This window comes from Macaca mulatta, chromosome 12 (assembly GCF_049350105.2).
Source record: "Macaca mulatta isolate MMU2019108-1 chromosome 12, T2T-MMU8v2.0, whole genome shotgun sequence".
Lineage (NCBI taxonomy): Eukaryota > Metazoa > Chordata > Mammalia > Primates > Cercopithecidae > Macaca > Macaca mulatta.
In genome coordinates, this window is record NC_133417.1 from 132,972,849 (window position 1) to 132,984,962 (window position 12,114).

At 43.9% G+C, this 12,114-nt stretch overlaps 1 protein-coding gene across 10 annotated transcripts in view; it reads right to left on the reverse strand.

The window, feature by feature from the left end:
* SLC19A3 (solute carrier family 19 member 3) overlaps nt 1–12,114 on the reverse strand; it is a 28,690-nt gene that overhangs the window by 12,756 nt on the left and 3,820 nt on the right. For 3 of the 10 annotated variants that reach the window (XM_015111039.3, XM_015111036.3, XM_015111040.3), the window contains exons 2-4: nt 11,810–11,947; nt 4,137–4,288; nt 400–1,228 (exon numbers count right to left, since the gene is read on the reverse strand). In XM_015111039.3, coding sequence (XP_014966525.3) covers nt 400–1,228; nt 4,137–4,286 — 979 coding nt within the window. In that variant the 5' untranslated portion in view covers nt 4,287–4,288; nt 11,810–11,947. 10 annotated transcript variants of the gene reach the window in all.

Here is a 12,114-nt window from a genome sequence, read left to right on the forward strand (position 1 = left end):
GGCAACATGGTGAAACCCCGTATCTACTAAAAATACAGAAAAACTTAGCTGGGCGTGGTGGCACACGCCTGTAGTCCCAGCTACTTGGGAGGGTGAGGCAGGAGAATAGCTTGAACCTGGGAGGCGGAGCTTGCAGTGAGCTGAGATCGCACCACTGCACTCCAGCCTGGGTGACAGAGCGAGACTCTGTCTCAAAAAAAAAAAAAAGAGTTACTTGTTGGAACTACAATATGGTAGAAAATCATGGTATTCTTGTTTTTCCAGTGACTTTCATTCTTGATTGAAAAAAATTATGCTGCCTTCTGAACAGAGCTAATTCGCACCATGAAGTTCGGTACCTGGAGAAACGGTCTTAAGGGGGAAAAGCCAACAAAGGAAGATTAAGTGACATTTGCTTACCTCCAAAGGTCGCAGTAGCTTCTACGGCCCCATTATAGATGGAAGAATCTTGGGAAGGTGACTTGTAATCCCACAGGATTTGAACATAGTTCAAAATCTGGTTAAAACCTGCTGTGGCAAAAGCCCACCACAGAGACCAGTAGAAAAGACGTTTTGAGGAGTAGCACTCCTTCAGATCTTGGAACCACTGCACAAAAACTTCCACAGTCACATTCCTGGGTTTCAGGCTGTTCAGCTGGCCCTTATGCAGCTTCCCTGAAGTGCTGGGTATTTCTGATGTGGGTTTCTGCTTTTCACAGTCTGGCGCTTCACCTTCGTGAGTTTCCTCTAATACTGGATTCACACTCGATGACTTCTTTATTTCTCTGCTGGGTTTTGCATGAAAAAACATGCTTTTCTTGGGCATTGGTAGGAAAAGTGAGAAAAGGAAGGCTACGGAGACAGAGGCCAAGGATATGACGTTGAGGTAAAAGTATGACAGGTTCGCCAGGGATACCAAGAGTTGGGCCAGCACGGACCCTGCTGTGTAGGCGACCAGCGTGACGCTCCTGCAGTAGCCGCTCACTCTCTGGTAGTGCTCAGGGCTGACCACGCTGTATATGTAGGCGTAGTAGGCCACCTCAGTGGCGGTCACCATCCCGTAGAAGAACTCTACAACCTGCATGGTCTTCACTCCTTGGCCAAACAAGAGCAGCAGCCAGGTAATGATGAAACTGATACCTTGCAAGATGATGACCGGCTTGTAGCGGACGTAATCGGTGAGGACAAACACAGGCAGCAGCAGCACCAGGTAGGAGTATGTCCAAACGGGGAAGATCTCATTTGTCATCTGCAAAGTTAGTACACTGCATGACGGTGAAGCACTGGTACTTTACTAAGCTACCTGTGGTTTGTACCTCAAATTCTGCATCCAATTGGAAATTATTCACGTTATGGAGAAACATAATGAGAAAACTCATGTTCTTTTTTTTTTTTTTTCTGAGGCGGAGTCTCGCTTTGTGGCCCAGGCTGGAGTGCAGTGGCCGGATCTCAGCTCACTGCAAGCTCCGCCTCCCGGGTTTACACCATTCTCCTGCCTCAGCCTCCCGAGTAGCTGGGACTACAGGCGCCCGACACCTCGCCCAGCTAGTTTTTTGTATTTTTTTAGTACAGACGGGGTTTCACCGGGTTAGCCAGGATGGTCTCGATCTCCTGACCTCACGATCCTCCCGTCTCGGCCTCCCAACGTGCTGGGGTTACGGGCTTGAGCCACTACGCCCGGCCGAGAAAACTCATTTTCAAGGAAATCACTAAGAAAAGGTAGTCTCCTTTCCCACTGGTAAAAACCAACCAACTTATACACTTAGATAAACCCCGGTAGAAGAATATATTGGCTTATTGTGCAATCTGAATTATATATTAAGTTTAAATAGTAGGTACAGTTGAGTAGATGAGTTAAAAAGCGTTTGGACACTTCTAAGTTTTTCAGATTCTTTTTTTTTTTTTTTTTTTTGAGATAGAGTCTTGCTCAGCCAGCCAGGCTGGAGTGCAGTGGCCCGATCTTGGCTCACTGCAACCACCATCTCCTGGGTTCAGGCCATTCTCCTGTTTCAGCCTCCCGAGTAGCTGGGATTACAGGCACCCGCCATCATGCCCGGCTAATTTTTGTATTTTAGAAGAAATGGGGTTTCACCATGTTGATCAGGTTGGTCTTGAAATCCTGACTTCAGGTGATCCACCCGCCTCAGCCTCCCAAAGTGCTAGGATTACAGGCGTGAGCCACCACACCCGGCCCAAGATTCTTAAAAAATACCATTTCCTTCTTGTTCAAATACTAACATTAGACAAGTAGACTATAATGTTAAAAGAATCCAGGCTGGGCGTGGTGGCTCAATCCTGTAATCCCAGCATTTTGGGAGGCGGAGGCAGGTGAATCACGATGTCAGGAGTTCGAGACCAGCCTGGCCAACAGGATGAAACCCTGTCTCTACTAAAAATACAAAAATTAGCCAGGCATGGTGGCAGACACCTGTAATCCCTGCTACTCGGGGGGCTGAGGCAGGAGAATCGGTCGAACCTGGGAGGCAGAGGTTGCAGAGAGCCGAGATCGTGCCACTGCACTCCAGCCTGGGCAACAGAGCAAGACTCCATCTCAGCAACAACAACAAAAAGAATCCAACAGCCTTTATTTTCATGTGATCTATCACGATGTCAAATATTTCAGTCCTTCCAACATCTGGAAAGATATGGGAAGATAGGGAAAGAGTAAATAACTTTGCCACATTATAGAGTGGAAGCAAGTAATGCATCTCATTTTCCTTCCTGGGCAAATTTGCTAGGTTCCCAACCTTTCCCCATCTCCCCCTAACCATTCTGCTGATTTGTCTATGCCTCAATTTAATATGGATCATCTCACGGATTTAGTCAGAAATGCATAGGATATCAATTTTCATAACAGGAAGGACTGGAGTTGCTGATCTGTGGGGCATGATGGGTGAGTGCCGCAACCTCTCAAATCACTGAACTTACCCACCTTGACACCTGGATCACTGAGGTTGCTGGAGAAAGCAGGAGACCACAGAGCAAAGACCACACAACTGAGCTGCTCCTTGGAAGGAGGGTCTATTAACTGGTCCATAGTGGCTGCAGAAGCAGACCCCAGTGGACTCATTGAGTTGCTTCTGACCCTGCATCTGTCCTTTGTTGTCTTCATTGTGGCATGCTTCAACCTGAGCAGCTCGGAAACACGGTTGTCCCTAAGTGATCTGATACTACAGAACAAGCTTGCCTTTCTGTCCTTGCCACCTCACCACCCGAGGCACCAATTAGCCTTGCAGGTGAAGCCACACACTTTACATAGTGTTTTCAAGGCTGAGGCTGGAGATTGTAAAATCAGCCCAGGGTAATGTTACAGTTAGGTCAGAGCATTTTCTTGTTGTACTTCTTATAAAGAAATGCGAGGCTGGGGGCAGTGGCTCATGTCTGTAATCCCAGCACTTTGGGAGGCCGAGGAGGGCGAATCTCTTGAGGCTAGAAGTTCGAGACCAGCCTGGCCAACATGGTGAAACCCTGTCTCTACTAAAAATACAAAAATTAGCCAGGCATGGTGGCTCATGCCTGTAGTCCCAGCTACTCAGGAGGCTGAGGCAGGAGAATTGTTTGAACCTGGGAGGCATAGGTTGCAGTGAGCCAAAATCACACCACTGCACTCCAGCCTGCAAGACAGAGTGAGACTCCATCTCAAACAACAACAAAAAAGAAAGACGTTGCTCTTTTAAGTAAAAGAATCTGGCATTCCAGAGAAGGAGGCAAGGGCTGGGAGATAGAGCTGTTAATGGCTCACCTGCTGGTAAACAGTGTCATAAAGAAATACCACAATTCTTTATGAGATCCTGCTTATCCCTCAGCAGCCTGAGAGTTTATTTAGATTTAGATCCTGTGCCTGCCAGTGATGCTGTTTTAGGATTAGTATAATAGAATCAATGGAGACCTGAAAGGCTCCTATCATTAACACAAATGTTAGCACTCTATGCGAGTTAAAAATTTGTTAACACATGTAATGTGTTTTGGCTGCAATTTTCTGCAAGTATGAGGAGGAAATAGTTTGAAAAGTTCTTTATGTGACACATATTATGAAAATCGGGCTCACTGAGTTTAATGTGTTCATCTTATTTCAAGTTGAGGGAAGCCCCGTATCCTTGTTCAAGTCCTGTAAAATTTAAAAAACCACATTAAGATACGTATGTATGTTAACTTACCTCTTCACTGGTCAGGTTTTTATCTGGTCCAGATAAATATGGGATAAGGAATGGTTCTGAGGGTCTCATCATGGAGAAAAAACCAAATATGCAGAGGATCACAGTGGTGTAAATCCAGGAATTGCTTGGTGAAGTTCTGTAACAATCCATGGCTGATCAAATGGAAACAAAGAGAAAATTAAGTGATGCTTATTCTTTTTAGCATCTTTGATGTGATGAAAACCTGATTTTTTTTTGAGATGGAGTCTTGCTCTGTTGCCCAGGCTGAAGTGCAGTGGCATGATCTCAGCCCACTGCAACCTGCGCCTCCTGGCTCAAGCGATTCTCCTGCTTCAGCCTCCCAAGTAGCTGGGATTACAGGTGCCCGCCACCATGACTGGATAATTTTATAGTTTTAGTAGAGATGGGGTTTCACCGTGTTGGCCAGGCTGGTCTTGAACTCCTGATCTTAAGTGAGGAAATTGCTTGAAATTCAAGCTTTAGACATAAAGCCCAACAGAGGATCTCATTTGTCACTGCATAGAAAAAACAAAAAACAGTCATAGTATGGTGGCTATATTTGAAAACATCTTGCTATCTCATGTGAATTATCATGTGCACAGGGAAATTCACTAATTCCTCCACATTTTAGCTCAAGCTTTGCCTTGTTGTAACTCTTTTATAGATTTTTGACGGTCCTGTATGTGGTTAACTCCTCTGAGATAAATTTATAGGAAGGAATCTAATTTGTTGTATGATGCTTTTCTGCATACTATCTCCTTAAATCTACATGATAACTGTAAAATAGATATCATTTCCCCACATTCCCAGAGGAGCATATGGAAGATGCCTAAACACTGGCTTCAAACCACATGATCAAGATCTGAATCCAGGTCTCCCTACTCCCGTCAGGAACCTTTCACCCACTCCACTCTCCCACATTCCGGAGGCCCCCTCAGCTGCTGGTATTAACCTAATGACAACCACAGTGAGGGGAAAAATGTGTATTTATAAACACATTCATACTAAAGATTATGGTTTCATGTATAGAGCTTTTAGGGTCAATTACAGTTTGAAAGCAGGCTAGAGAGAAGGAAAAGCATTCTCATTCCAGAATAGCAAGTCACCCGGGTGGAATTCCAGGTATCCAGTGGGTGAGGAGCTTTACTAGGGGTTGGGGAGGTAGGAAGGACCTACTAGGTCACATCATTACAGCTTGCCACTCACCCTACCCTTTCCCAAGGTGACCCCAGACAGCTGCATAATTCCTCTCTTAAGTTTAACAGGGTAAATGCTGTTTATGTCAACAAAGCCCTTGAGTAAGCAGTAGAGAGACAAGGGCGATCAGATTTTGAAACTAGCATTACAGCATCAGTGAGCAATGCTGACGATGTGAAAATTTTGCCAAAGGCAAATTAGAGTGATTGTTCACCTACTCCCTTAGTCCCGAAAACAGGGCTTTCTCTTCTTCCTGGAGCGCTGCTGGGTTTACTGGTGCTTGCTTTCTTTGTTGTTAATGATCTTATAGAAACGGCTGTCCGGGACAGGTAATCACGGAGGCTTGGTCATCTTCTGAAGAGTGGTTTTGCTGCGGTGGCATCTGCTGCCTCTATATCCAGAGCCTCCTCTCCACCTTTGCTGACCATGGATTTGTTCACTAAATCCAGGTCATCATCTTCTCCATGCATCTGAGACCTATGACTTTGCTACAGTGATCCACAGGCTGCTGAAAGCCTGCTGGATGATCTATCTTTTTGTCTCTTTAGGGTTCTAATACTGCTGTCCAAATCAATTTAGTTGGGACAGTCAAGCAGAAAAAAAACCTATCTAATACATGCCCTACTAAAGCGCCAGCCCAGGAGAGCAGATCATATTGCCTGGTTCACCGCTCTGTCTTAAGTGCCTAACTTAGCACCTAATACATAGCAGGAAGATGCTGAATGAATTGAATAAATAAACAATTACAGCCTACCTGAAGAAGGGTAAGGGTGAAAAGAAGTGTCAGGAACAGGCAAGAATCCAGGAGTTAGGGAAGGCAGTCTTACAGAGGGAAGGGCATGAGTCACGCCTCACCACTGAGAATAAATTCAAGTGCTGCCTGGTTTTCCTGAGTGCATCTCACTTCCTAGCTGCATCTCTTAAAGGACAGAAAGGTCCTCAGCTCTACAAGTGCTTTACCATTTATGACTAGGACTATGATAATTGAATTACTTACACAATCTTTTAAAATAACTTTTACATTTTGAAAATGATTTAATTTTTCCTTGAGCATTCTATGAGGCACATGGAGGCGGGATGGTTGTCACCGGATAGATGGGGAAAAATGGAGGGCTAGAGGTAGTAAGGTTTGTGCTGATTTTCACCTTTAACAAACATCAGAGCCTGGATTTGGCCTCAGTTTCCTAATTCCAAGTTCAGCTATCTTTCCTCTTACCTTCTGTTTGAGAGAGCCTGGCTATATCCTCAAAATCCCCGTTCTAAGCTGAGCATGGTACCCGGCACTTTGGGAGGCTGAGGCAGGAGGGTCACTTGAGGCCAGGAGATCAAGGTGTTAGTGAGTGGTGATCGCACCACTGCACTCCAGTCTGGGCAAGAGTGAGATCTTGTCTCAAAAATAAAAACAAAAATCCAATTTCAGTTTATTTTAAAACAGTGATTTTCATATTGTGGTGTCAAGGAAATTTAGTATGGGGTTGCAAACAGGATTATTATTATTATTATTATTTGAGATGGAGTCTCACTCTTTCACCCAGGCTGGAGCACAGTGGCACGATTTCAGCTCACTGCAACCTCCTCCTCCCAGGTTCAAGTGATTCCCCTTCCTCAGCCTCCAGAGTAGCTGGGACTAAAGGCACCCACCATGCCCGGCTAAGTTTTGTGTTTTTAGTAGAGATGGGGTTTCGCCATGTTGACCAGGCTGGTCTCAAACTCCTCGGGTGATCCGCCCACCTCAGCCTCCCAAAGTGTTGGGATTTTTTTAATGGTACAAAAAATGTTAACTATCAGAATGCATTGCAGAGAAAGGCTAAGCTTTTTTTTTCCGAAACTTCTGTTTAGGTCAGCAATATATAAATACAAATACATAATCATAATGTACACTATCTTACTATGGGGCATGGCACTAAGTTAGAAGTTGTAGAGGAAGACTGGGCTCAGTGGCTCATGCCTGTAATCTCAACACTTTGGGAGGCCAGGGCAGGATGATTGCTTGAGGTCAGGGGTTTGAGACCAGCCTGGACAACATAGCGAGGCCCAATCTCTTTAAAAAAAAAAAAGATATACACATTCATGTATCTTCATAATACAATGATTTCTATTTCTTGGGGTATATACCCAGTAACAGGAATGATGGGTCAAATGGTATTTCTGCTTCTAAATCTTTGAGGAATTGCCACACCGTCTTCCACAGTGGTTGAACTCATTTACATTCCTACCAACAATGTAAAAGCATTTCTTCTTCTCGGCAACCTGGCCAGTGGGAACGGAACAATGAGAACACATGGACACATGGGGGCAAACACCATGCCCTGGGGTCTGCCAGGGGAACGAGGAGGCAGGGGGAGTAAGAATGGCTAATGGATGCTTGGCTTGTACAGAGGTGATGGGTTGATTTGTGCAGCAAACCACCATGGCAAACGTTCACCTATGTAACAAACCTGCACATCGTGCACATGTACCCTGGAACTTAAAATAAAGTTGATGAAACAAACAAACAAACAAACAAAGATTTAGCCTGGTGTGGTGGAGCATGCCTATAATCCTAGCTACTTGGGAGGCTGAGGTGAAAGGATCACTTTAGCCCAGGAGTTCGAGGCTGCAGTGAGCTATGATCATGCCGCTGCACTCCAGTCTCTGCGACAGAGTGAGACCCTGTCTGGAAAAAAAAAATGCAGAGGAAAAAAATGGACTAAATGTGAACACATGTCCCTTATAAACACAGTAACCACCTGTGCTGTCTCGGAGGATCACATCCTCCACAAGAAAGTACTATTCTGGAATAGACTGTCCTTTTGTCCTTTTTCCATTTATCGTTCCATTTTGACCTCGTAATATTATCGGTCTCTAAAAAGCACTCTAAACGTCCCTTTGCTTCCACTGCTTCTAAGGTGAGGACATGAATTGACTCGATTTTCTGAGTTCATACCTGTGAAAGCCAGATGTTTACCTTTCCCCTTCATTTTCTATGCATTCCAAATCACAAGATAGTCCTTTTAAAAGTTGCTGCTGTAGCAGTAATCCTCACCCATTACTATAAGCTCCATCACTTTTTAAAAAGGTACAAGAACACTGTGTAAACAGTAGATTAAAAATTTTTTTAAATTTTTTAAAAGTAGATTAAAAATTTTTTAAGTGGCTCATGCTTGTAATCCCAGTGCTTTGGGAGGCTAAGGCAGGTGGATCATCTGAGGTCAGGAGTTCAAGACTAGTCTGGCCAACATAGCGAAACCCCATCTCTACTAATAACACAAAAATTAGTCAGTTGTGGTGGTGGGTGCCTGTAATCCCAGCTACTTGGGTGGCTGAGGCAGGAGAATCACTTGAACCCGGGAGGTGGAGGTTGCAGTGAGTGGAGATCACGCCACTGCACCCCAACCTGGACAACAGAGAATGACTGTGTTAATAACAACAACAGGAAAAAAAGGCACTTTCCCCAAACAAAACTCAGCCTATCAGGCTCTCACGATTTGAAACATGCAGTGAAGATGCTGAAAGTAGAAAGAAAGAGTCAATTCATCAGCTGCTCCTTTTAGCAGAGACTCAGAGCAGCTAAATCCACAACAGACCTTACCTTGGTGGACTTGGACGCACAGGAGAGTTTGCAGAGGCACAGTGTTAGTTACAACAGCAGATTGAGGAGGTGAACCCTGAGCTTTGACCTTTGCTCCACTCCGGAGCCACGGTGACCCTGGGCAGGTCTCCCTGCTGCACCGGTACAACAAACCAGAGTGCACCTGCCCCCTAACCCTGTTGCAGCACGCCACATGAGCCCTGAAGAAAACAGCCATGGACACTGTGGGGATACACAGAGGTGTTGATTCAGCCAGCACTTTTGACTTTGGCCAACATGGTGAAAACCCATCTCTAATAAAAATACAAAAGAATTAGCTGGGCATGGTGGCGGGTTCCTATAATCCCAGCTGCTTGGGAGGCTGAGGCACAAGAATCTCTTGAGCCCAGGAGGTGGAGGCTGCAGTAAGCCAAGATCGTGCCACTGCACTCCGGCCTGGGTGACAGAGTGAGACTCTGTCTCAAAAACAAAAACAAAAACAAAAACAAAAAAATTGGAAGGTGCTTCCACCAACTTCTAGGGAGCTATTGTATTCTGGCTGTAACTTCATCTTACTTGAAACGCATCTTACTGATCACTACCTCACTCCATACACAAAAACTAATTTGACATAACAAATACTAATCCCACAGCATGCCATCCAGAAGGAAACAGATCTTTGTTACCTAGGGACTGGCACATATTTGAAATGATAAAAAGAATCTTAAAAGAAAAAAATGATAAATTGGATTTCATCAAAAAGCCACATCTGCTTATCAAGAGGTACGGTTAAGAAACTGAATGGAAAGGAGGCCGGGCGCCGTGGCTCATGCCTATAGTTCGAGCACTTTGGGAGGTCGAGGTAGGTGGATTACTTAAGGTCAGGAGTTTGAGACCACTCTGACCAACATGGCGAAACCTTGTCTCTATTAAAAATACAAAAATTACCCAGGCATGGTGGCACAAGCCTGTAATCCCAGCTACTCGGGAGGCTGAGGTAGAAGAATCGTTTGAACCCAGGAGGTGGAGGTTGCATTGAGCCGAGATCGTGCTATGGCACTCCAGCCTGGGCGACAGAATGAAATTCTGTCTCAAAAAAAGAAAAAAAAAGCCACATCTGCTTCTCAAGAGGTACTGTTAAGAAACTGTAAAGAGACCAGGTGCAGTGGCTCACGATTGTAATCCCAGCACTTTGGGAAGCTGAAGCAGGAGGGTCACTTGAGCCTGGGAGTTCAAGACCAGCCTGGACAACATTTTTTTTTTTTTCGTCTGTACAGAAAAATAACCCCCCCCCAACCACACACACACAAAGGCAAATAAATTAGAAAGGGAAGCCACAGACTTAAGAGAAAATAGTCATAAAAGCAATATCTGATAAAGGAGTTGTCTCCAAAATAAAGAACTCCTGCAACTCAATAAGAATAGATGAACAAAAGATTTAAATACTTTGCAAAAGATGTAGCAGGCCAAGAGCATATGCAAAGATACTCAACATAAGTAATCAGAAATCCTAAGTTAAAACTAGGAGAGAAAACTAGCACTGGAATGGCTACAGAGACCAGCATACCAAATGTTGGCAAAGATTTAGAGCAAGTGAATCCATATACATTGCTTGTACGAATGTAAAATGGTACCAACCCTTTGGAAAATCATTTGGCAGTCTATCTAAGAATGTTCATATATTCATATTAGTGAAAAAACAAGAAGCAACTAAACGTCCATTAAATGAGGAATGAATAAACAATCATAAACTTTGGCAACCAATACTAATTAGCAATAAAAAGGAGTGAACTATTGCAAATACTTGAATGAATATAAAAAAAAAAATTTGCTGTGTCAAGGAATCCAGCCACAAAAATGTATGATTCCATTAACATATAAAGTCCTAAAACAAGCAAAACTTACCTGTAGTGATGGAAATTGGATTGGGGGTTGCCTGGGGTGGGAGTTAGGGAAGAGAGTGACTGCAATAGAGCACACGGGAACTTCCTGGGGTGACCAAAACACCCTACACCTTGATTGTGGTGATGATTACAAACATTTGTCCAAACTCATGTATTAATACTATACACTTACGATATACATTTTCTTATTTGTAAACCATACTGCTAGGATTTGAATATCTGTCCTCTTCAAAACTCACGTTAAATCTTAATCCCAGGCCGGGTGCAGTGGCTCACACCTATAATCCCAGCACTTTGAGAGGCTGAGGCAGGATTGCTTGAGGTCAGGAGTTCAAGATCAGACTGGTCAAGATAGCGAGAACATGGTTCTACAAAAAAATTAAGTAAATTGACTGGGCATGGTGGTACATGCCTGTGGTCCAAGCTACTGAGAAGCTGAAGCAGGCGGATCCCTTGAGCCCAGGATATCAAGGTTGCAGTGAGCCATGACTGCACCATTGCATTCCAGGTTGGGCTGCAGAGTGAGACCCTGTTGTAAAAAAAAGGTGGGGGTGGGTGGGGTTTTTCAGAAGTGATCATAAGGGCTCTGTGCTCATGAATGAATTAGCTCATTCATGAATTAATGGAGTCAAAGGTTAATGTATTAATGGGTTACCATGGGAGGGGAACTGGTGGTTTTCTAAGAGAAAGCCCTGAGCTAGCAGCCTTAGCCATCTGACCATGTGATACCTGTGCCCCCCTTGGGATTCTTTAGAGTCCATATGAGAAAGAAGTGCCCCTTAAACCTTGGACTTCCCAGCCTCCATAACTGTAAGAAATAAGCTCTTTTATTTCTAAATTTCCCACGTTCAGGTATTGTTATAAGCAACAGAAAACAGATTAAAAGAAAAAGATGTACTTCAATAAAGATGATTTGAAATTTGAAAAACAAAAACAAAAACAAATCACTGATACACGGAAGAAAATAAACCAAACTCAAACATTATCCTGTGTACAAGAATCCAGACACAAAAAGGACGTACCATGAAGATTTCATTTACTCCAGGTCCAAAACAGGCAAAACTACTTCATGCTGATAGAAATCACAATTGTGGTCATCTTGGAGAATTGACGGTGAAAGGGCAGGAGGCAACTTTCTGGGTTGATGAAATATCCTGTATCTTGATGGGATATAGTTACACGGGTGGTATACAATTATAAACACTGAAACTTAAAATCTTTGTTTGTATGTAGATTATACCTCAATTTAAAGAAATGCATCCTACTCTCCGCCTTCAAAGCATTTTACTGTGCACAACTCTCTGTAGCTCTGGACTTTTTCTAGTGG